The sequence below is a fragment of the Ceratotherium simum genome, chromosome 28, assembly GCF_057802395.1.
Source record: "Ceratotherium simum simum isolate JZ-2026a chromosome 28, ASM5780239v1, whole genome shotgun sequence".
NCBI lineage: Eukaryota > Metazoa > Chordata > Mammalia > Perissodactyla > Rhinocerotidae > Ceratotherium > Ceratotherium simum.
The window spans coordinates 16,902,629-16,928,802 of NC_141927.1; the positions used below are offsets into that span (position 1 = coordinate 16,902,629).

General features: G+C 38.9%; 1 protein-coding gene across 2 annotated transcripts; it reads right to left on the reverse strand.

The window, feature by feature from the left end:
• Nucleotides 1-11,361: 11,361 nt before the first annotated feature.
• Nucleotides 11,362-25,956, reverse strand: CCDC110 (coiled-coil domain containing 110). Of its 2 annotated transcripts, XM_087418659.1 has the most exons (8): nt 25,947-25,956; nt 25,504-25,608; nt 16,687-16,742; nt 16,346-16,411; nt 14,707-14,817; nt 14,548-14,607; nt 11,715-13,830; nt 11,362-11,411 (listed from the first exon to the last, which is right to left on the reverse strand). In XM_087418659.1, exons 1-8 carry the CDS (start codon nt 25,954-25,956, stop codon nt 11,362-11,364), a joined length of 2,574 nt encoding a protein of 857 aa, XP_087274785.1. The 2 variants fall into 2 exon arrangements, with proteins under 2 accessions (XP_087274785.1, XP_087274786.1); XM_087418660.1 differs by lacking the exon at nt 14,548-14,607.
• Nucleotides 25,957-26,174: the final 218 nt, after the last annotated feature.

The following is a 26,174-nucleotide window of genomic DNA, read 5'->3' on the forward strand; positions in this document are numbered from 1 at the left end:
ATAACATTACTGTAATTCATAGTGAGTCCTCTTTGAATAGTGGCGAGGATGGTGGTGGTATTTAAAAAGGGAAATTTAAAATATCTATTTATTTATTGGGGGAGGTTATTATTATTTTCTTTTGGTGAGCAAGAGTCTCCCTGAGCTAACGTCCGCTACCAATATTCCTCTTTTTGTATGTGAGCCACTGTCACAGCATGGCCACTGACAGACGAGTGGTGTAGGTCCGTGCCGAGGGACCTGGGCTGCCAAAGCTGGGCGCACGGAACTTAACCACTAGGCCACTGGGTCTGGCCCTGGGGAAGTTATTTTTGATTCATGGTGCTTTCTTAGTACTTGTCCCTTTGCCATTTTAGGCTTCTCAGAGCTGAAGTCAGAATGTATAGAGGCTTTTTTGACTAATTTTTTTTTCAGTGGGGAGAACTATGTAAATCCAGGTATACATCTGGCTTTTAAAGGGATTGCAGATGGTACAGAAAATTTTTACTGTTGTCAAATATACATATTTTTATTTTCATGCCTCATAACTGTTTACTGTTTTTCTAAAACAATATTTAAAATTCTTATTTCCTATCCAAAGGACAGTGTGGAATGAACATCTTAAAGACATTATCAAGGGTATAATGTGACTCAAAGGGCAATACATTTGTCTTTAGAATAGGAATGGTTTTACCAGGTGCACATAACAATAAAATTCATATGGTTATGTGTTGATGAATTTTACCAAACAAGCTTTATAAGTATATGCATTCTTTTGAGGTAAAAGGCCTGTGTTTTCAGATTTTATTAAAATCTAAATAATCATTTTCACCTCTGCCTTTTGTTAGCTGTAATTAATTTTTATTATTGTGCCTCTCCTAGCAAGGCACACTTCATATGATAGTCATAGATGGGAATACTCATGTAATGCCTTACTGGAGGGTATAAGAAGTGCTAGGACAATTGGTAGAGCTTTTCTAGAGTTTGCATAAATTTACAGAAAAGCAAATACAGAAACCAGTAATAGGAATAGTGAAGCATGTAGAAAAATTAAGATTTCTGAAATGATCAGTAATAGAGGAACACACGCAGACACACATTTGATTTGAGGGGCACAAACTATTTATGAGGCCAATTGATTGTTTTCTTACCACTATTATCTCTTCTTTTTTTTTTTAAATTTTTTTTTGTGTGTGTGAGAGGAAGATTAGCCCTGAGCTAACATCTGTCACCAATCCTCCTCTTTTTGCTGAGGAGGGCTGGCCCTGGGCTAACATCAGTACCCATCTTCCTCCACTTTATATGGGACACTGCCACAGCATGGCTTGACAAGCAGTGCATTGGTGTGCGCCTTGGATCCGAACCCCGGGCCGCTGCAGCGGAGCATGCGCACTTAACCCACTACGCCACTGGGCCGGCCCTATTATCTCTTCTTTTGATTTTGAAAATACAACAATACAACCTTAGGTAGTTTCCTGTGAAACAACTTCCTTTTTTTTTTTGGTGAGGAAGATCAGCCCTGAGCTAACATCTGTTGCCAATCCTCCTCTTTTTTGCCGAGGATGATTGGCCCTGGGCTAACGTCCGTGCCCATCTTCCTCTACTTTATATGTGGGTCACCACCACAGCATGGCTTGATAAGCGGTACATAGGTCCGCGACTGGGATCCAAACCCACAAACCCCAGGCTGCCGAAGCGGAGCACACAAACTTAACTACACCACTGGGCTGGCCCCTGAAACAACCTTCTTCCCCAGACTCAGACATGAAGAGTTAAGAGTTAATGAACACTGGCATCCTCTCTCTTGACAACTCAGGCATCCAGTTATCTACTGTCCCATTACGATGCCTGTATGACTTGAATAGGTTTCTGCATCCTCCATCAGTGAATAGTGGAAGAAATAAGCTTGCTTGGCAGCCATTAATCTCCACTTCGTGCCAACCAACCATACCTATTTAAGGCTCAAGATTGAAACAAAGATTGGGGATCGTGTGAGAACGGCTTAACTTTAAGAGAGACTTAGATCAACAAGAAGCTCCACTGGGAACTGGAGAGAAAGTTAAGTAGTAGCTATCTTATTTTTGGCAATCTTCTGTTGCTTCTTCAGAGGCTGCCTGTGCCTTTTGTATGTTAATGCTGTGGAACATGCATTAGAATAATAAGCCGGGCTCAACCTGTGACTAGCCATGTAAATTGGAACAAATCACTTAAGCTCTTGAGACCCTTTCCTCATCTGCCTTATCTATCTGGAAGAAGTATCATGAAGAGCAAATTAAAAATATTTCATAAGCTATAAAAAATTATATCTAAAACTTTACAAAAACTAGATCAGTCATTATCCATCAAACAATTTGTTGTAAATAAGGTGTCAGGTAATTTGTTAATTTGAATTTTCGTCAATTATAACTGAATATTTCATTATGGTATTTTGTTTAAAATGTCAAAAATCAATTAATAGCTAATACTTATATAGTACTTACTGTGTGCCAGGTATCATTCCATGTGCTTTACATATTATGTAATGTGTTTATATTTACTAATCACTTAATCTTAATTTAACAAATGAAGAAATAGAGGCAGGAAAGATTAAGTAACTTGTCAAACAGTGGCAAAACCAGGCATTCTCGCTGCTTTTAACCACCAATTATTTTATTATGTTCCCAGGCCACTTCCCCAATTTCCACAGAAATAATGATCTTTCTTAAATAACTTCAAGTTCATTATTCACTCTGCAGCCTTTATCAGAACTATAGAGCGGAGTAAGGTGGAAGTTACTTACCTGTAGGAAATCAAGTATAGAGCACAAATTAGTTGACAAGACGAAAGACTGGGAAAACTTTCTGATTTATTCTTTCCTACACCTTCTTAAGGGGCACAGGTTAGAAGCCTCTGGAAGGTAGCTAGAGAAACATATATTTATTCCCAAATGTATATTTATTTCCAAAAATCTTCATAAAGCAATATGGAATCATTGTACTTCAGTTAGGAAGGGACCTAAATGTCATCTTGTCCAAACTCCTTGATGCTTAAAACTCTTCACAACGTTCCTACCAAGTGAATGCCCAGCCTATGCCTGACACTCTCTGATGTGAGGGCAGCCTCTGCGTTGGGCATTCATTTAACAAATATTGATGGCTGTATGTTCCAGACAAGGTTCTGGGCACTAGGATGCAGCTGTAAACCAGAGACAAAATCTCTGCCTTCCATTTGTTTCGGAAGACAGATAATAACATCAGGTAAAGACGAGTGCTCTGAAGACAATAATGCAGGGTGAGGAGCTAGAGGGGGTGGGTTGGAACTAATTTTTAAAGGATGGTTAGGGAAAGACTCTGAGGAAGTGGCGTTTAAAAGAGACCTGAATGAAATGAGGAAGTGAGTAGTTGTTCCAGGCAAACACAAGAGTAAGTGCAAGAGGTCAGTGTGATCTCAGAGTGTTTGTGGAATGACACAAAGTTCAGCGTGGCCACAGCAAACTGAGAGAGGTGGAGGAGGTTAGGAGGCTAGAGAAATGCACAGGAGCTAAATCTGAGGGTCTGGAGGTCATAGGAAGGACTTTGGGTTTTGTTCTGAGTGTTATGAGAAGCCATTGAAAGTTTTGGGGACAGGCATGACACATTAATGGTTTACATTTCACAAGATCCCTTTGGTTGGTATTTGCAGTGGTGGCTGTGGTAGGGTGAGAGTGGAAGGAGGAAGGCCACTGTGATAGAAAAGATTTGGTGGCAGCTTACACCAGGGGGACAGCAATGTAATCTTTGGACAGCAGTTTGGGAAATGTTTCTTATATACAATTGAAATCTGTCTTCTTAAAGTTTTTGCTCATTAGTCCTTGTTAGAGACATATAAGAAAAAACTAATGCTTCTCCCCAGGACAACTCTTCCCATATTTGAAGGTAACTTGTATTTTTCTGGGTGTTTATTTCTTCTGACATGTTTTTCTGTTCCTTCACCACTCAGTCCTCTCCTACAATATGATAATGTGGCTCCTTTCAAAGGGATGAGGCTTAGATTGAATGGACTGTTTCTTGTATGGCCTGATCATCCCAGACTGGATAAGAACTATCATTCTCTTTTTTAATATATAATATTCATATTAGTGCATTCTAAGGTCTCCACAGACTCTTTTCAGTCAATCTTACTTGTATATTTTCAAGTATTATCTGTAAGCCATATCTTCAGCTTAAAACATTATTCTGAATCGGATTTGTATTTATAACTGCCTACCAGACATCTTTTCTCTCTTTTTTAAAAAATATTGCCTATAGATGTTAGCTCGGAGCCGGTCTTCCTCAGCAAAAAGAGGAGGATTAGCATGGATGTTAGCTCAGGGCTGATCTTCCTCACAAAAAAAAAAAAAAAAGAAAATATTGCCTAGATAGCTCAAATGAAATGCATCCAAAATGGAATCTATCATTTTTACCTCTTAAATTATCTTCTTATTCATTATTCTCTCTTTTATGGAAGGAAATCGTACTTCCAAATATCAAGTACCTTAAAGCAAATCTTGGAATTATTCAGAAGGGGTCCCCCTTTACCATCAAATCTACTGCTTCACTAACTTAAACTCCCTGTGGTGGATTCCCATTGTCCTAAGATAAAGGCAAAATCCATACCAGGGTTAATAGGCTCTATAAGACTTTTCTCCTTTCTCTTCCTTCAACTTCATTTCTTATTATTCTCCCTTGCTCTTTTCGTTCCTCCTAGGGTAGATTTATTTCACTTTTATAAATGAGACACATGCCCTTGCCTGGGAGGGATTTATCCATTTTCTCTAGCTTGGAACCTTTCCTACCATGCATCATCTTCTTACTTGACTAACTCCAATTTGTAGACTTTCAGATCTCTTCTAAAACATCCTTCCTTAAGGAAGGTCTTCCTGATCTTTGAGATGAGGTTGGGTCCCTCTGTTATGTATTCAAGTAGCGCCCTCTGAGGTCACATATAAAATATTTATTAAGGCTGTATCCTCTCTGAGACTGTAAGTACCATAAGACCATGTCTATTTTGATTATAGTTATTAGCACCTAGCACAGTGCTTGACATATGGTGTGGGCGCTCAGTAAATATTTGTTGATTGAATGAATGAAATGTACTATGGTGGCCATATTTAGTAATCTATCACTTTCACCTTGAACTATTTGTAATTCCTTGAAAGTGTTATGTTTTGAGCTATTATGTTGGTTCCTATGCTGTTTTCCTTTCCTGGAATGCCCTAAGCCTTTCATTGTCTTGCTAACTTTCCAATTATTACTCAAAACTGAGATACATAATACATAATAAAAGCCAAAGATAAATAATTAATCAGATGGAAGACTTATAGGCTTAGATGCTTATGTTAATATTTGAAAAAGATTGAAAATAAAATAAGATACTTAATTCAAAAAGAGAGAAAAATGACAAACCAATTGAAAAGTAGATCTGAAAAACTTAGAATTGGTTTTTTGAAAAGCCCACCTAGAAAAGAGAGAGAGAAGAGAGAGAAGACAAACTATATTATGAGTAAGAAATAGATTTAATCACAGATATGGAGACAGTAAAACATGTACAATCCTATATGAAATACATTTGAAAATAAAATCCCTACAGAATTAAAAACTAATAAAACTTGATTAGCTAATTCTAAATTTTATTTTGAAGACAAATATGAAAATAGTGCTATGAAAATGTGAAAGAGGGTAGTTGTTCTAACCAAAAATATACTATGAAGCTATTTATACTATAATCAAAACACTAATATATTAGGGGCTTCTGATTAAAACTGGCAGGCAGAACACACCTATTTGCTGGCTCTCCTTCTCTGACCCTAATAACACAATAGTAAAATAATGATCCCAGAAAAAGGAAGAATATAAGGAGACCATCAGAGGATAAGGCATTTCAGAAAATTTCATAGACAAAAAGAAGTAAGAATAGAGCTAGAGACATTTAATTAAAAGTGTATTTAGGAAACATTTCTTCAGTCAATTTCTTTTTTCTCCTACCTCCTCTCCTACCTCCTCCCCATCCCTCAGGGCTTTCCCAGCTCAGGCAACCCAGAATTTTACCTCCAGGTGAAAAAACAAAAGCTCTTCCCTCTAAACATTTGGAAGAGCTACCTAAGGAGAATTGGGGCTACATGAGTAAGGTGGTTCTTCTGGCGTTATTATTCCAGTAATAATACTTGTTTTGGTTCTTATTTTGGAGAGCTCTGTAGCCTAAAGAGTGGCTCTCTGCTTATACACCTTAAAGTGAAGAATGGCTTCACAGTCAGAGGCAGCTTTACTATAGTTGGGGGAGATTCAGTGGGAAAACATACCTACACATACCAGCTACTTAGAAAAATCAGTGCTATGTTCTATCCGTTCATAAGACTTGACTTTCCAAACTTCCCAAACTTGACTACCCAAAATTGGCTTCTGGCCAAGATAGAGTAACAGGGACTAGATTTATCCTCCTTCCTTAAACAATTAGAAACTGTGCAAAACATACAACAACTCTTTTCAACATTGGACACAGGTAGTGCAGGACTGTGATCCACGAGAAAAAGGAAACTGAGGTGAACCCTGCTATTGCTTTTTGTCTACAGGCACTTTCTGGACTGGAGAGGATGAAGGGGAGTCTCAAACAAAGTATGGCAGTTGTGCTGAGACTGAAATTGGAATCCAAGGAGTCTAAAGTGGCTGCAATTGGTGGGATAGAGTTCTAGAGGGGAAAGAGCTACATGGGAAAAGAGTTCAGAATTCTTCATAGGAGTCCCCTTAACTGCTGACTACTAAGACATGCATGCATAAAGTTAAATTCCACGAGGCAGAGCAAAGAACAATTGGGGACCTGTCAGCTAACATGTTCCCACAGCTCACAGAGGGCCAACAATCATTCGAGGCTGGGAAGTTCCCACCAGCCAGTGGAGAGTTCTTGTCAATTCTCAGGGCATTCAGTGGAGATTCCAGAGGATCGAGACTAGACTAGAGGTTACTCTAGATGCACCCTAACAAAAATTTAAAAAACAAGCCTCAGAAGGGTCAAATTTAAACAGAAGCAATATATAATGCCTAACAGAGATAATCCCAACAGTCTGTAAAGGAAAACAACAAAATCCAGACAATCAACAATGTACAGTTCACAATGTCCATCTTCCAATAAAAAACTACTAGATATGCCAAGAACCAGGAGAAAAATCAGTCCATAGAAATAACCCCCAAAATGGTAGAGAAGATGGAATTAGTAAACACATTAAAATAGCTAATATAACTATGTTAATGTATTTAAAGGAAAATATGAACACAATGAGGAGACAAATGAAAGTTATAAACAAGAACCAAATGGGAAATCTAGAGATGAAAAACAAAATATCTGAAATGAAAAACTTTAGTAAATGGGGATAAAAGCAAATTTAGCATTGCAAAAGAGGCAACTAGTGAACTTTTGAAGATATAGTAATAGAAAGTATCCAAAGTGAAACACAGAAAAAAGACTGAACAGAAAATGAATGGAATGCCAGTGAGCTCTAAGACAATATCAAATGGTTTAACATATGTGTAATCAAGTCTTAGAAAGGAGCAGAGAGAAAAAGATTTAAAGAAATAATGGCTGAAATTTAATGTGATGAAAATTATAAACAGATGCCCAAGGAACCACAAGGAGGATAAACACAAAAAAATCATAATAAAACTACAGAAAACCAGTGATAAAGAGAAAAATCTTAATGTTGGCCAGAGAAAAAAGACACACTATGTATAAGAATTCTTATCAGAAACATGGGGGCCAGCCCCCTGGCAGAGTGGTTAAGTTCTGCGCACTCTGCTTCGGTGGCCAAGGTTCACAGGTTTGGATCCCAGGCATGGACCTACACCACTCATCAGCCATGCTGTGGCAGTGACCCACATACAAAATAGAGGAAGATTGACACAGATGTTAGCTCAGGGCTAATCTTCCTCAAGCCAAAAAAGAGGGACATTGGCAACACATGTTAGCTCAGGGCCAATCTTCCTCAGCAAAAAAAGAGAGAAAGAAACCACGCAAGTCATAAAACAATGAGTGACATCTTCAAAGTGCTGAAAGAAACTGTCAACTCAGAATTCCGTGTTCTTTGAAAAATATTTTTCAAAAAATTAAGGTGAGGGGCTGGCCCAGTGGCATAGTGGTTAGCTTCGTGTGCTCTGCTTCGGTGGCTCAGGGTTTGTGGGTTTGGATCCCGGGCATGGACCTATGCACCACTCATCAAGCCATGCTGTGGCAGGCATCCCAAATATAAAATAGAGGAAGATGGGCACGGATGTTAGCTCAGGGCCAATCTTCCTCAGCAAAAAGAGGAAGATTGGCAATGAATGTTAGCTCAGGGCTAATCTTCCTCACAAACACACACAAAATTAAGGTGAATAAAGACTTTTACAGAAAAAGAAAAGCTGAGACCTGCATTACAAGAAATGTTAAAAGAAGTTTTCGAGCAGAATAAAAATGATATCAGATGGAAACTTGGATCTACTCAAAGGATGCTGGAAATGATAAATGTGTAGTTAAATATAAAATAGGTTTTTTCCTCATGGTTTAATTTCTTTGAAGAGGCAGAGATAATTTACTATTTATAGTAAAAAAAATAAAAATGTGTTGTGGGGTTATAACATATATAAAGGTAAAGTCTAAACAACAATAGCATAAAGAATGGAAGGAGGGAAATAGAAATATGTTATTGTAAGATTCTTCCAATGTATATGAAATGATATAATATCATTTGAAGAAGATCTATGGTAAGCCAAAGATGTATATTATAGAGCAACCTTTAAAAAATAAACAAAGAGGGATGTCTAAAAAGCCAAAGTAGAGAGAAAATAGAATCCTAAATACCTAATTAATCCAAAAGAAAGCAGGAAAAGAAATAAAAGGAACAAAATAGATGGCACAAATGGAAATCAAATAGATAGATGCTAGTTAATTACATTAAACCATATTTATAATTAAATGTAAATAGCTAAACACTTCTATTTAAAGGCATAGATTGTCAGACTTGATAAAAAGAAAGTGCCATCTGTATGTTTTCTAAAGTAAACCCACTTCAAATGCAAAGACACAGATAGGTTAAAAGTAGAAGGATGCACCTGGCTTTTTGGTTACATTGTTTTACATTGTCAGTGTTTTTAACACAAATATTCTATTTTGTAACCATAATTCTTACAGTTCTTTAATTTTGGTTCTGTATTTAAATGGATTCAATGCTCACGATTAGTCCTTTTCTCAATACTTGAATTCTTTGTTCGATTTCTGGATTTAGTCATGAATTTTTCATGGTATATATTTATTATGTGACTTATTAAAATTTTTTCCTAGTGATTCACCATTACAAAAAAAAGTAAAAGGATACAAAAATATGTACTATGCAAACACTAATCTAAGGACAACCGAGGGCCTATATTAATGTCAATCAAAGACTTTAAAGAATATCACTAGTGATAAAGAAGGTCACATCATAATAATTAAAGAGATCAATTAACCAACAGGATGTAAAAGTCCTATAAGTGCACAAATAAGAGAGCTTTAAAACATATGAAACAAGAACTGATAGAATAGACAAACCTACTTCTTTATTCCTCTATCAGTAATTGTTAGAACAAGTAGACAGGAGATCAGTAAGGATATAGAACATTTGATCAACATTGTCAACCATTTTACTTAGTTGACATTTATGAATGCTCCACACAGCAACAGCAGAATATACATTTTCTTCAAGTTCACATGAAACATTAACCAAGACAGACTGAATTCTGAGCATTAAAATGAGTCTCAATAAATTTAAAAAGATAAATTGTACAGAGTATGCTTCCTGATCATAATAGAATTAAATTAGCAATCAATAACAAAAATGTCTGAAAATCTCCAAATATTTGGAAATTAAGCAATGCTTCTAAACAGTCTATTAGGTTGAAGAATAAATCACAAGGGAAAGAGAAAATATTTTGAACTGAATGAAATTGAAAACATATAAAACTTTATGTGATGCAACTAAAGCTGTGCTTGGAAGGAAAGTTGTAGCTTTAATGTATATAGTAAAGAAAAATAAAGTTTCCAAACCAATGACCCAGTCTTCCACCTTAAGAAACTAGAGTAAGAGCAGATTAAACCCAAAATAAGCAGAAGGGAGGAAACTATTAAAACAAGAACAGAAATCAATGGATTAAAAATAGAAAAATCAATAGAGAAAAATCAATAAAACAGCTAATTTTTGAAAAAAGCAATAAAATTGATCAAACTCTAGCAAGACTGATAAAGAAAAAAGGAGAAACCCCAAATTACCAATGTCAGAAATTAAAGATGTGACATCACCACAAGTCCTCTGGATGTTAAAAAGGTAATAAGGAATATTATAAACAACTTTATGCCAATACATTTGAGAATTTATATGAAACGTATAAATTCTTCAGAACATATAAATGATCAAAACTAACTCAAGAAGAAATAGAAAATCTGAATAGTTTTATACCTGTTAATGAAATTGATTTTGCAATGTAAAACCTTCCCATTCGAAAACTCCAGGCCGTCTAGTGAATTCTATTATGTATTTAAGGAAGACATAAAACCCCATAAAAACATTAAAAGAAAATAATATAGAGATCAATATCCTTCTGAACATAGAAGCATAAATCCTTAACAAATATTATCAAATTGAACCAAGCAGTATATATTAAAAGGATATACATGGCCTAGTGGAGTTTATTCCAGGAATGCAAGGTTGGTATAATGTTTCAAAATTAATCAATGTAATTACCATATTACCAGATCAAAGGGGAAAAAGCACAAGATCACCTCAATAAATGCAGAAAATGCATTTGAGCAAAATTCAATGTTTATTTATATAGCAAGCAGTCTTGCAAGCTAGAGATAGTGTCTCCTCTGGAGCAAGGGCGGGTATGCTATCTGTCCTGTATACTAAAGGTAATGTTTCCATCTAGAGCAAAGGGCAGGCATGCTTACTGCACTTATAAAAAATTTGAGTTCCCTAAACTCAAAGTTGTCTTCTGTAATATAACCCACTGTGTGGCCCTTTTCATGTTGCCTATAGGAATTGGGGCTTGGAGAACTGATACAAAAATGCTAATACTCTGGCTACTGCTATTGCTCTGAGTCACAAACTGTCTTTTATCTCTGACCCAGGAATCTCATGTCTTGCACTAGAACCCACAAAACTGTGTCAAGGCTAACATATTAGCTTACAAGTTAGGTAAAATCTCAGACTGTTCACATTTCTTGACAATTAAAATAATATACCTAATTCCAATATCTAATTTAAAAAACTAGTCTACTCTAATCAGTTACAAGGAAATTGTAATCATATGTAAAAGTGAACTTAAAATTATTTTGTGAGAAAAAAAGTACTTGGACAAAGGATTTTGAAACATTGATTTTAGAAATTTATTTACATATCTTGGATGGAAGCAGTTGATACAGTTTGCCTGGAATTCCTGAAAGAAAAGAAGAATTTTTTTAAGCTGGGAGTGGTAAGTAAACTTCAGAAAAATAGTAATTAAAAAAACCCCTGCTCCCTGCCAAAGTAGCTTTGTGCAATGTATAGAAATAACATAAATAAAATAACGTTAATTTTATCAAAAGAATAAAATCCCTAAATAATTCCTCTATATAATAAATTGGATACAAATCTTACTAAACTAAATTGTATTCCTCTTAAAAGTTTCCTTCCTATTACTGTGCCCAATAGGCTAAAAGAATCTTAAACGATCTCTACTAATCCACCACAATGTACATACCTTTCAAATCAGGAGCTAAGGGTCTACTCCTAGGACTAGAGGTGTCTTCATGAATCTCATAGTTGTCAAAATGGAATTTCTCTCTTCTTGAAATGTAACCCATTTTTGATAGGTCATTATGCTGACTACACATTTTTTCACTTAGATTTAAATATTCTCTTTGAAGATTCCGCATCTCAAATTCCAAAGTATCCCTTTCATTTTCTATACTTCTTACGTAGTTTTCTAAAAGTATTTTGTCTTCCGCAAGTCTGCTGATGCTGTTTTCAAATTTTATGTTTTCTTGACTATGTCTTTTTAGTTCTTCTTTTAGAATCTGATTATCTGTTTTAATTTCCATTACCATTTTTGATAACATTTCACATTCATTGCCCATTTCTGACAAGCTATTCTTATAAATACTTGCTTCTGATTTTGCATTTTGTATTTCTTTTAGAAAATTCTCTTCTGCAGTAGATTGGTATGTTTGAATATTCTCAATTTCTCTTTGCATCATTTGTCTAGCAGCAGTAGATTCTTGTAATGTTGTTTCAAGATTAAGTTTTTCGTCTTTAACTGTTTCTATTATTTGAAGAAGTGTCTCTTGTTCAGTTTTTGCCAATCTTTCTTTCTCTTTTAGCTGCATTATCTCTAGCTGGTTTTCTTTTAGTTCATTTTCAAGTGAGCTTTTTTCCTTTAGAAGTTGGTGTGTTTTTTTCTCTAACATTTCCTTTTCATCTTGTATTAACAGAATATTTGTTTTCATTGATTCCATTTCTATACTCATTCGATTATTTTCATTATTGACAATGGCCATATCATTTTGAGTTTTGTGTTCCTTACTTTTTAGTTGATCTAATGTTTCTATCATTTGTTGCTTCTCCAAAGAAAGTTGACTGTTTTTTTCCTCTAGAGTTTTATTTTGTCCTTGGAGAACATTATATTTACTAACTAGTTTTTTCAATTCTTTAAGACATTCTTTACCATCTTCTTCTGTTTTAATTAACTTGGACTGAATAGTGTTCTTTTCTTCAACCAAATTCTTAAGTTGCTTTTCATATATTTCAATTTTCTGTATCAGAGATTGTGTGGTAAAGACTAGAGGTTTTATTTTGGTCTTAAGGGTTAGATTTTCGTTCTCCAGTTCTGTTACTTTTTTCTGTATCTGCATAGATTCTTTTAGGTAATTCTGTAAGTACTGAATTTTTGCAACACACTGCTCAGTAACAGAATTGACTTTGGATGTTTTCTCATTTTTGAATATTATTGATCCTTGTTTTACTACAAATGGTTGCCTTTCTTTGTCTTTCATTTCATATTTTGTTGGGTCAAAGAATGACAGTGTATGTCTTGGAACTCTGGAATGGAACTTTAAATCTGTAATATTCTTGCCAGCAATAGGAATTTCTTTATTGTTTTTCTCATTCTTCTTTCCCCTGTGTATTTCACTCTTATATAATTTTTTACATTTCCTACAAAAACTCACATGGAATTTTGACACTGTTTCCCTGAGTGGGAGTAATTTGTTTACTAATGCCTCTAATTCTGAAATTCTCTTTGATTTTATATCTTCATTTAAGTTGCTTTCTATATTTTCCTCCTTAATAAAGTTAATTTTTTCCTTGTGAATGGGGGACAGGTCATATTTACCATTACTTGGAACATTTGTATCAGTTTTTAAAGTTTGAAGTTCATTTGTAAGTGCCAGTTCCCTATCATGTGACTTTTGAAGCTCCTCCTTCATTTGTTTGATAGAAAGGCAAATATCATCTAAATTTTCACAAAATCCATGCTTGAGAAAAGGCATAGTAATTTTGGATTTATCCAGAATTACTGTATCAGCTTGAGACATCATATTTTGAGGTGTGTTAGGTAGAAAACTATAAAGGTTATTGTAATTCTTCAATATGTCAGAATGTTCTGAAGGGTTCATAATTATATTTGGAGCGGAATTATCTGTTGAGGTTCTTCGAGTTAATATGTCCTTGAAATGTATCTGGGATGAAGTATTTATACCTTGAGAGAAACTGTTAACACTATTACTACTGAATTTTTCTTCCATTGAATGAAGACTCCTGGGATCCTCAAAATGATGAATTTTCTCCATAGAAAGGATTTCTTCTTGATTCTCTATAGGCTAGTAACAATAAAAGGCAAACTATAAATGTACTATCATTTGCCACATGACCAGCAAATTAAGTTAATTTTGTGTGGAAGATTAATTTTTACAACGAAAACGAAGATTTTATCCATTTCTCCAGCAAAGAAGCCTAACGAGTATGATTCATTTTTCTCCAGAAAATCGAACAACAGTTATTTTGAGATCTGTAACTCTGGTCTTGACAGTTTGCTTAGAAATTACACTTATTTCCTCAAGGGGTGAGATACATGGGCCAACTCTTCAATTTCAGAAATAGAAATTTAGCATCCCTCAAGAGACCTCATAGATAGGTGGTCTCTTGGATCCCTCAAATGGTCAAATGGAATAGGTCAATGATCAAATGGAATGCAATAGGTCAAATAGAAGTTTAAGGAAAATGATTATGTCCACTTCTGGACTGTTGGTCAACTTACATTCCTAGTTTCAGAGGAGTCTAGGGCTGTGACTTTCCTGGAAATGTGAGTTCTAATCAGCGTAGACACAGTGACTCTGGTTTGGACCTGTTCTAAGGAATTCATACCAGGTCTAGGTCAATCTCAAAAGTAGAAAAACTCATAAGTGGACAGAGAGGCCATAAAAACTGCCTTGTATTTCAATTTACTTGGGAATTTTAGGTATCTGGACTAAGTCAGATGCCCCTCACACACGCCTAAGAGAAATGGGGAAGTTGCAGAAGTATGGAAGGAAACGCACGTCTTTTAGGGTTTTCAGCTCAGGAATTTCCTTATTTTCATCTCTGACAGTCCAATCGCCCTGTAAAGAAGGGAAGAATGTAAAGGTGAAGATAAACTGGTTGTAGTAACATTTTTGAAGTACCTAAATGTAGAAATGATTTTGTACAGAATAACATACCAAAGCCTGTTCAACTTGTGGGCTGAATGCTGGATTTTTTTCTGAGCTAAATTGTGGGTTTTCTACTTCAATAATACTTTTGTTCAATATTTCACTGATTTCAGACTGTACCTTTTTAAAAGAAAAATGGAGAATGTTAGAATTTGATTTCAGATTTATAAACTTAAGAATGTATAGGAATAATAGATATAATAATTAAAAGATACCTTTAAATTTCATGCACATAAAAATTCTTTCCCATCATATAAAATATGTTCAATTTATGTAATTTATTGTCATCTCTATCATTAAAGAAGTCTTTAAGAAAATTATGCCTTTATTATATGACTATAAAATTGGAAAGACAATTTAGGAAAACAAGATTTTATGAACTATATTCAAATAATTTTAGATGTTTGATTTTTACAGTGGTGAGTAAATCAGAGACCTTTGATCTCTGACCTCAGAATGGACTGTATACTAGAATACACCCTCAGGAGGAGTTTATCTTCTCATTTCCCCCTGTAGTTGCTTTTACTTTATTTTTTTCTGAAAGATTCACCCTAAGCTAACCTCTGTTGCCAATCTTCCTTTTTTTTTTTCCTCTCCAAAGCCCCAGTGCATGATTGTATATCCCTAGTTGTAGGTCCTTCTAGTTCTTCTATGTGAGCCACTGCCACAGCATGGCAACTGACAGACGCATGGTGTGGTTCCACGACAAGGAAATGACAAGGCACTGGGCTGCCATAGTGGTGAGAGGGCCAAACTTTAACCACTAGACTATTAGGGCTGGCTCTCCCTGCAGTGCTTTTAGTACAAGAATATTGGGATGAAGTTTGTATCTGGTCTTCAGTGAATATGTGTTGTGTTCTGCACCCCCAATATCTATACCCTATCCTTCTGTTAACATTACCCCTTATTTCTTCTAGATAAAGTCCACGTGCCTTTGGTGATACTGATCCCACTCTAGCTCCAGAGGTGGGCAGGTGACTCAGAGCTAACTGGTCAGAGCATTGCCTCCCTTTGGACAGTGACTGGTTCGAGCACTGCATGTGACCCAGTCTGGGGCAATCAGAATCAGGCCAAGACCCTCGGTATAAACTGCTGAGGGAGAAAAGCACGGTCTCTTCTCTGTCTGACTGGAATCTGGAAGGAAAAAGGCCTGGAACTTTGAGCAGCCCTTTGCCACCACATGGAGTCTGAGAATCCATTACTATAGAAAGCAGAACCAAGGTAAGGAGTGAGCCTGTTTCCTTGATGATGTGAGTCCTGATCAGGTGGATTAAGCCATCCCCAAGTGAACCATCCCTAGCATTTTCAGTTATCTGAGCTAATAAAGTACACTTCTCCCCTTAGTCAGTTCGAGTTAGATTTTATATCACTTATAATGAGAGTCCCTGTTTGTAGACTATATATAGGTAGCACTTTAAATATATGTTTTAAAAATCAGTGAGCACTATTTCTTTTTGGCTGATATCCAAATATAAGTACAACAGAATGTAGTTTCCTCCAAACAAATTTTGAGCCTAGAATATGTTGCAACCTCTGTTGTATGACATTCTATATCAACTAATCAATTGGCTAGTGATCATCAGCTTAGAAATGTGGGATGATATCTTAAGTTTGGATATTTCCCTCGTATAGATTAAAAGAAACATACCATGCTAACATTCTGCAAAGTCTGTATTCGGAGAGCCTGAAATGATTCTAATTGATGCTGAAGGGCCTATAACAAAATTAAACAAGGTATGAAGTTGAATATTTTTAGGTAGGTGAACATATACTTGAATTGTTATGATTTTTTAAATATCCCCCAAAGTTGCCTATTACAAGAAAGGATCACACGAGGGTCAGGTGACTTAATTCTTGATCATTCTTGCTAACCAATGCATTTTCATTAAGATTTTTGTGAAAAACGCATATGCATTTATGAAGTATTTATTCGGAAAAAGATCAGTCTCCACCCAGGTTTTCAGAAACAGTAAAATGAAATATACTCACTTTCAATGCTGATTGTGGTTGGATTTGATTTTCTGATTCTGAGATGGAGCCATATTCTAAAAAGCAAAATTGAAAGACCATGTGATTTAATTGTTAAGGTTTATTTTTAAACAACTAGTAATTGAAAGCAGTCTCTTGACTTTCTTGGATAGTGAGACAAAGAGATAATGAGAATTTTGATGTTCACATTAGGAAGAACCCAATGCTAGCCACACAATAAGTTTAAGGCATAATTCTCACTTGACTTAAAATGCCTACTTGAGATGGTAATAGTGGTTTTACTTTTATCATAAATAATTAACTTGTAACATTAAACTTGGAACTCTCAAAAACTCAAATATCTTTGCTTCTGAGGTATAAACTACATTTTTTTTGGTAAAAAAACTAATAATCCTCATGTTATGGGAGACCTTTTGCAAAGTACTGTATAGGTTTCAGTGTCTATGAAACAGCCATGTGATATTTTGCCTCCTTATCATGGAAAACAAGTTGGATTAACAGAGCAGAATTTTGTCATTCTCTTAAGCAAAGTACTACAAAGATTCATGTGTTCCTTCTCAGAAAATAGATTATAGATCTGCAACAGGGGAGAGACTATATAATGTTTGCGCATTTCCTGACATACATCCCTCTTTGTCCAAATGTTAGGCTACTTGCTTTGCAAATTTTTGTTAAAGATTTTAGAAAACATTCAGTGTCCTGAATGAAATGAGAGTTATGATAGAATGTTCCCATAGGCTGACAATTTCTGCTATATGAGAAGGTTTTTAAAGATGTCAGCACATCTTCTCCTTTGGAATGACAGTCTGCCAGATGTTATAGAAGCTGGTTATGGAAGCTGGTTGCAAAGTATAGCACTCACCCCTCCACCCCACCCTCCCAGCCCTACTGTCTGGCCCTCATCACTGAAAGAGCAACTCTGGTTCAGAGCCTGGAGCCATTTGTTCAACCGAAGAATCCCACCTTCATCAGAGGGGAAGGAGGGACAATGAGTCCAACTGGATATCGTCAGCTTTGCATCTTACTGGGAGTAAAATGGTAGTCTGAAATGTTCATCTCAGAGAGATAAAAAGGAACGCAATGAGGTCTGCACCCATGCAGCAAGACATCCCAAAGTTTGTCAGATTAAAATAACCTCTTGTGATGAAGTCAAATAGATCAAAATGCAAATCAAAAAGACTATCTCACCTAGAATCCCACCACTCAGAACTAACTGTTGTGAATTTCAGGTACCCACCCTTCAGTCAGCTCTCTATGCATGTGTGTGGAAAAAAACAGAAGTGATATTAGAACAGTGGGATCACATTGTACATGCTACTTTTAAATAAATAGTCTTAGATTTACGTTTACTTTAACAGAATAAGGAAAACTGCAAATAGTACAAGTTATCACTAGTATTCATATTTTTTTTCACTACATGAGAGATTATTTCCTATGAGATCCCTCTAAGTTAATAAAAATATATCATGAAAAGGATTAAGAGATTGGAATTTGTATGTTTTTTAATAACATACATTTCTATTGTATTCAGTGTTGATTTATTCCCTGCCAAGAAAGGGAGTAAATTATGAGAAAATTAGCACTATACTTCCACCTACGTCTACTCCCCACTTTTCATGATATTTGAAGTTATATTGTTTTCACACTGTGAAGTTTAATGATGTTTACATTCTGTTCTGTAACCAGAATTCCTTTTTTTTTTTTGTGAGGAAGATCAGCCCTGAGCTAACATCCATGCTAATCCTCCTCTTTTTGCTGAGGAAGACCAGCCCTGAGCTAACATCTATTGCCAATCCTCCTCTGTTTTTCCCCAAAGCCCCAGTAGATAGTTGTATGTTATAGCTGCACATCCCTCTAGTTGCTGTATGTGGGACGCGGCCTCAGCATGGCCCAACAAAGCGGTGCGTCGGTGCGCGCCCGGGATCTGAACCTGGGCCGCCAGTAGCGGAGCCCAGGCACTTAACCGCTAAGCCACAGGGCTGGCCCCCGTAATTCCCACAAAGCTATTCGTATTTAAATACGAAGATAGGATATTATTACTGTAAATATTTTCAGCCTTCAACTTTATTCTTGATGGATTTACTGTTCAAAGTTCCATCTCCTTCCTGCACCTGTAACAAGAGCCTCCCTTTTCTGCAGAGGTTTCCTTTGTCTCATTAGGACTTGCAAGTTCAAGACTAAATACAGGATTCCTTTTGCTAAAACCGAGTAAGAAATATGGAGCCAAAAGAAATCTAAAGACTTAAGTCAAGGGATATAGCAAATAAAAGATTTTAAAGAAAGAACATGAGATTTACAGACTGCTTCTAAATAGATTTCCCTCCCTCCATCTCTTCTCCTTTTTTTTTTTTGTTGGGAGAGATTCACCCTGAGCTAACATCTGTTGCCAATCTTCCTCTCTCTTTTTTTTTCCCCCTCCCCAAAACCCCAGTACAAAGTTGTATATTCTAGTTGTAGGTCCTTCTATATGAATCACCACCACAGCATGGCTACTGACAGATGAGTGGTGTGGTTCCACACCTGGGAACCGAACCCCGGGCTGCTGAAGCAGAGCACGCTGAACTTTAACCACTGGGCCACCGGGGCTGGCTCTCTCTTCCTCCTTTTTTGACCACAGTATGATTGCAGTTACCATGCTGCTTCTTTTCATATGGCTCATGTGCAACCTGAGCAACTCTGCTCAGAATGTCTATTTTCTCTTGACATCCTTCCCTGAGTCCCATTGGTCTGGCCCTCTGCGATACAGTTTCAGGACCAGCTGAATATTTTCCTAAATAGGGATATTTTCCTATCCATTTTTCTATAGCCTAACAATTAAGTGAGCGGTGTGGGAGAGGAAAGATCATTTGGAGCTGTGTGAAGCCTTTGTTGGAGGATGTGATCTCTGCTGTTGTGGTGTTGTTCCCTGAGACTTGTTAGAACTCTAGAGGGAGATGTACCTATTGCCTTAGGGAAATACTCTCTTGATTGGGATTATTCCTTCAGTTCAGGATGGTGTCCTGGAATTAGGATTTCCACATATGACTGTGCAGGTTGTTCACTGCACAAGGGCTCCTGGGCAAAAGGACATGTGTGGGCTGAAATCCATCACCATGCTCTGCTCCACTCAGCTAACTGGCACCCTGCGTGGGTTTGCATCCAACTAGAGTCAGGTATACCCTCTCTAATCTGCACAAAGACACCCCATGGGCTAGGGGCAGCCCTGCCCAGAACTCTTTCTTTCCTCAGAGCAAAGTAAGCTCCTGTGGGTCAGCCTCTGGGTTTACCCGTCTATTCTAGGAGCTGCTGCTCTCCACTCACCCAAACTCCAATCAATAGAAAGAAAGACACAGGTATTTCACTGTCTTTTTGTATTCACAATTGGAGTGGGGGAGGGGCATTAATGAGTATTTTCAGGATTTTGACTTGCTTTATTGCTTCTGAAAGTCAGAGGCAGAGTTAGGAGCTAGGCTGTAGTTTGCCTTGCTAGAATCTTCTGTTCTATCTTTGGCCTCCACTTGCCAATTTTTTTGTCCCAAGGAGCGTCCCCTTCCTTCTTCAGGTGCTGCTGATGAAATTTTTACTGGTTTTCTAGCATTTTTTTGTTCATTTCATTTGGTACCGGGGGAGGGAGGTCTGGGATCTTCCTTGGCTTTGAAATCTCTACCTGAAAGTCTAGAACAATTTTTATAAGTTAATGGTTTAGCCTTAAATAATGTTTCATATCTTAGTCGTTCATTCCTTCAACAATCTCATTCATTCAAATATTGAGTGACCACTATGTGGTGTGCCCTATTGTAGGTACTATACACACAGCAATGAACAAGACAGACGAGGCTCCTGCTCTCACGGTGCCTGCCTTCTAAAGGAATAGACAGAAGAAAAAAAGCAAACAAAGAAATAAACAAACAAGTTAATTTCAAATGGTAATAAATAACACAAAGAAAACAGGGGAATGTGACAGTGAGTGAGGATGGGTACAGCATTGGAGGGGCTGGTTAGGAAAGGCCTATCTGGTTATTTGAGGCTTCAGCTGAGACTCCTGTGGGATAAGAACATCTCTTGGAAGAGACTCGGAGCAGAGGCAACAGCAAGGTCCTGAAGCAGAGGGAGTTATCTGTGTTTGCGGAACATAGAGAAAGCCAATATGGCTGCAGCTTGATGAGCAGATGGGAGCACAGTATGATAAGAGGCCGGTGTGTGGGGGGGCTAGATTATGCAGGGTCTTGCAGGCCACGCAGAGGGGTTTGGCTTTTACGTTAAGTGAAGTGGGAAGCTTTGGAGGGTTTCAATCATGAGAATGATTTGGTCTGATTAAACCTTAACAGGTCACTCTCCCACATGATAATGGATTATAAGGTGGGAATTGAGGGGTTATTGCAATAATCCAAGTGAGAGACGAAAGTATCTTGGATTAGCATGGCGGTGGAGGAGATGGAGAAAAATAGGTGGATTCAGATTATGTTTTGGAGATAAAGCCAGCAGCATCGCTAGAGGATTAGATATGGCCAGAAGAGAAAAATGAAGGATGACTCCTAGGTTTTGGTGAGAGCAGATGGATGAATGATGATGCCATTGACTGAAATGGAAAAGAGTGGTGTAGGAACATATTTTAGGGAAAACTATTTTAGGTATGTTCAAGTTAAATTTTCTGTTAAGACATCGAAGTGAAGATATCAACAGGCAGTTGGATATTGCAGTCTCTGGTTGAGGAAAATGGTTATGAAAACACCGTATTGGGCAACATGCACATCACTGCTGCGCTAGACAAGGGCAGTTTCTGTGCAGTGACAGGAACAGAAGCCCAAACGAAGTGACTTGAGAGGAGAATGGAATGTGAAGATTTGTGGGCAGTGAGTATCGGCAACTCTTTCTGGTTTTACTGTGGAAGGGAATAGGGTGCCTGGTGGAATAGGGTACATACTGGAAGAGATGTGAAGGTCAAGAAGGAATTTATTTTTTTTATTTATTTTTATTTTATTTATTTATTTTTCCCCCAAAGCCCCAGTAGATAGCTGTATGTCATAGCTGCATATCCCTCCAGTCGCTGCATGTGGGACGTGGCCTCAGCATGGCCGGAGAAGCGGTGCGTCGGTGCGCGCCCGGGATCCGAACCCCGGCCGCCAGCAGTGGAGCGCGTGCACTTAACTGCTGAGCCATGGGGCTGGCCCTAAGAATTTTTTTTTTTAACCATGGGAGATTCTATCATGCCTGCTTGCTGCTGGAATCGTTTAGTAGAAGGGAAAATAAGAATTCTGGAGAATCTGGGAGGCTAATTGCAGAGGCTGTGTGCTTAGGAATTTCAGGAGAGATAGGATCTGGAGGAAATGACCTTCGACTGAGCAGGGACAATCCTGCCATTGAAACGGGAGAAGGCAGAGAATATGGGCACCCAGCCTTGCAGGTTAGCAAATCTGAAGGTTGAGGGTGAGAGATTTGGGGTTTGATTACTTCTCTTTTTTTCATATAGTGTGAGATCATGTTACATGTTGAGAGGTAGTGGTGAGAGGTGGTGGAGATTTGAGGAGACAGGAAGAGTGAAATAGTTACCTTGGAGAGGGTTTGAAAGAGCTCCTGTCGGGCAATAAAGTAAGTTTTCCAAATGGCATTGAGATCCATGATCTGACTCAGAAGTGAGTGTTTTTCTCCAGCAATGTTCAGATGATTCAGTGAAAATAGAGAGTTGGATTTACCTATATTAAAAGCTATTAAAATAACTTTTTGTTTTCTGTATGAGTTTCAGAGACATTAGCTGCTAATTATTCCCAAAGGAAAGATAATTTTAAAATTCAGCAATACTTAAAGAACCAGAATTATGTGATTCTAGAATTGGAAGAGAAATTATCGAAGAATCACAGAGGAGAGGACACAATCACGTGTCACCATTTATTAAGACCCTGCTAAACGTACAATATTGGGAGGTCCATAGACCAAGTGGAAGATGTGGTCCCAGCCCTGAAGAAGCTTATACTTTATTGGAAATGCAAGAAATATTATTCATAGTATATTCAACTTCAATTCTCTAGCTGTTTCATATTTAAATGTCAGAACTGAAAAACAAGATAGTTATCAGTAGGACAACTTTTGAGGTAATTAAGGTAAAGATATGGGGAATTTATTTTGAAGCCTGCAGAAGATTTTGTCATATTCAGCTTATACAGAAAGTATCAAGTGCATACCTGTAGCTAACAGACCAATGAGAACAAATGAGCTTTAAAAATACAGCATGGTAATGATTCTATACAGGACATTAGACACTCTGTAGTCAAAGCTTTATAATCCTCAGGCTCAAATACTGAGTTTTGCTATGACAATTCAAATCCATTTCTAGAAGTAAGTGTTTTACAAAGCCTTGTGGGGTGGGGCATTGTCATGGGAGCCACAGAGCCAGGCTGCCTGGGTTTGAATCCCAGCTTTGTCGCACACTCGCTGTGAGGGATAACTCCAGGCAGTGTTGAGTTGGTAGGTAAAGCCCTTAGCATAGTGCACGGCACATAGTAAATGCTTGAGAAAATTTAATCATTACTGTAGTGGCAAAGGTATTATCAATATGATGATGACTAGATAAATTTAAAATTTCCAATTGAGATGGAGGGGAGGGATGGCTGCTCAGAACTCTCCAATGCTTCCCATTTTGCTCAGAATAAAACCCCAATCCTTACGTGGAACTACGAGCCCTCCTCCCCAATTTCCTCTCTGAACTCTTCTCCCACCCTCCCCCTTACCCATTCTGCTCCAGTCACTAGCTGTTCCTCAAACATGCCAGGCATCCTCCCACCTCAGGGCCTTTGCAGTTGCTGATCTCTGCCTGGAATGTTCTTTCCCTAGAAATCTGCATTGACTACTCCATTACCTTCTTCAGGTCTTTGCTGAGATGTTACCTGCTAGGTGAGGTCTCCTACCACCGTATTTAAAATAAGATTGCACACTCCCTGCCCATTTCTGATGCTCCCCACCCTCCCCACCCTCTTCTGTGCCTTCCTTTTCTCCATAGGATTCACTTCCATCTTATACACAATATCCCTCATTTGTCTGTTCCCCCCACTAGAAGGTAAGCCTCACTGGGCAAGGCTTTTGCGTATTTTGTTCACCGTTAGATCCCCAGCACCTAGGACAGTACTTGATACATAGCAGGTGCTCAGAAATATTTGTTAGATAAGTGAATGAACGAATGAAGTCTTGGGTAGAACAGAGATGCTGAGAACCACACACGGGACATCCTGAAGTTCCACTGTCTCTCTCACATCCCCATTCTAACAAGTCAAGGGTTAATTGGGCTCACTGCTTGTTCTTTTAAAATCAGAGAGACCGCAGAAGTATTATTACAACTTCTTGTAACTCAGCATTATTTATACAAATCGGGTCAATATTCTGTTGGATCACTTGGTGACAGGGAATTGTAGATGGGAGACGGAAAGAGGGGAGGGAACAGAATCATACCTCCTACCTTTAGATGTGGGCAGGAAATCACTGCTGTCCTTGGCAGCACCTGACTTAGAACTGCCAGTTATTGAGTGCCTGCCCTTGCTGGTCCCTGAAGTTGTAACCGCTCTGCTCTAGCAAGAAAGACTGTGACTCTTAAACAAGCATACATGCTATTTGCAAGTAACTTCATGTTCTATAAACGCTGGACTCTTTCTCCAGAGCCCTAGGTCTCACTCATGTTAGAGAACACACGATCTTACCAAATTAAGGTGCCATAATCTCTTCTGACCTTGAATGCTCTCTTAGAGGTAAATGTGGAGCCGACTCAACATCTAAACTCTCTGTGAGGTCTCTTTCTCTCTTGTTGGGGGTTCCCGTTACCCCTCCTGGTTGCACAGGGCTGCCTGCATATCCCTCTGGATGGTGGGTTGCAGAAGAGCAGAGAGGGGACGGGTCAGTGCACTGCCCTGCTGGCCTCCACTGAGATGTTGCTATCCTGGTGGTCACTAGGCATCCTGTTGTGTTTTGTCTACTGAGGTGTGGCTGCTCTAGACCCTTCTTTCAGGGCCTTTGACAAGGCATTTGTGAAGATCCCGGATTTATGAAGATGCATCCTGTCCTGATCTCAGGTCTCTGGTTCACCATTTCTCTCAGCACCTCTGTGTCTGGATTACCCATAAGCCCCACATGGGTTATGGGCAACCGGGTGTCCTAACTTGGCCCATCAGTCTAGATGCCACCCTCCACCACAATGCTCTGCTCCTTCCCTGGCATGTCACACTGAACAGCAGGCCCCTCTGAGAGGTGTGGAGCCTCCTTGGGCTGCTCTCAAGGAAGTAAGACTCCAGCTTCCGTGTTCTCAGCTCCCCCTCGCCGGGAATTTACAACATCTTATTCCTGCTTTATGTAGAGCTTGAAAGCTGTAGCTCTTTCGTTATTGCAGACATCCTCCCCATACAATACCCTGTAGCCCACAAATATTTACAGTAAAAAGTCATTTCCTTTAGAAGAATTATATATCATTTCAGTGTCTGTCCAAAAAATCAACAATTCTTATTTAGTATTCACAGAAGCAGTATACTATAGCACGGGGATTAAGGCCTGGACTCTGAACCACTCTGCTGAATGGCTTTATTATTTGCTACCTGTGTGACTTTGGGGAGTTAGACAACCTCTCTGTGCCTCAGTTTCCTCGCTTCTTCATAGGGTGGTTGTGAGGATTAAATGAATTGATACACTTAAGTGCTTAGAACAATATCTGGCACAAACAAATGTGCTGCGTTATCTATTATTAGCATCATAATAATAGTTGCGGGAAGTACACCACCTGGGCCAGTGGATTGAGTTGCCCGTTGCCTGGAGTGAAAGGCAGAAACATCCCCGCCATCGCAGCCTTGGCCGTGGAGATTTTACCTGTTTCACCGCCACCACTTTCCTTTACCCCCTCAGAGGAACTGAGGACCTTGGATGCCGAAAGGAGGACGCGGTCAACTTCATCCTCTTCCTCTTGATGCTTTTCTGTAACGGAACTGTACTTGGCTTTCGGTTTTGTTGCGAGAGGGGAGGCGAGGCGCGGGGATGCGGGACGCGACGCCCTCAGCGGCCACGGGGCGGCGCGCTGGGGCCACGCAGCCGGCGGGACGGGTGGCTCTGGGCGGGAGCGACAGCGGGGCGCGGGGATGGGGCGGTGCTCTTCTCCTCGGGGTGGGCTGGGGTGTGCGGCTGTCCAGAAGACCCGCACTCCAGACGGGACCTGCTTGGGGGTGAGGGGCCGGGGCCGAGGGAGGCGGCGCTCTCCCCTACCCGTCCGTTTCCCACGGCTCCCCCGCAAGGGACAGCCCCCGGCCGGCTCTTACCCGGGCTCATTTCTGGGGCTCCAGATCTCTCCCCAACTGCCTTTCCCCAGGCATTCTGCTCAGTCGCTCCACTCCGGGGCAGCCTGTTGCCTAGCAACCGGGCGGCCCGGGTGCCACGGGCGGGTGCGGGGCGGGCGCGTGGGTGGGGGTGCGGAGGAGGAAGATGCGCGCTGGGGTGGCGGGTCCTGGATCCGGGACGCTCGTCCCCCCAACTCCGCCCCGAGCCGC

Excerpts from the sequence above, each read along its gene's own strand:
- CCDC110 (XM_087418659.1), bottom strand. Across the intron at positions 16,412-16,686 it reads AACCACAATCAGCATTGAAA|GCCCTTCAGCATCAATTAGA; the intron begins GTGAGTATATTT and ends ATTTTGTTATAG. Across the intron at positions 11,412-11,714 it reads CTTAGCTCCTGATTTGAAAG|GAATTCCAGGCAAACTGTAT; the intron begins GTATGTACATTG and ends CTTTTCTTTCAG.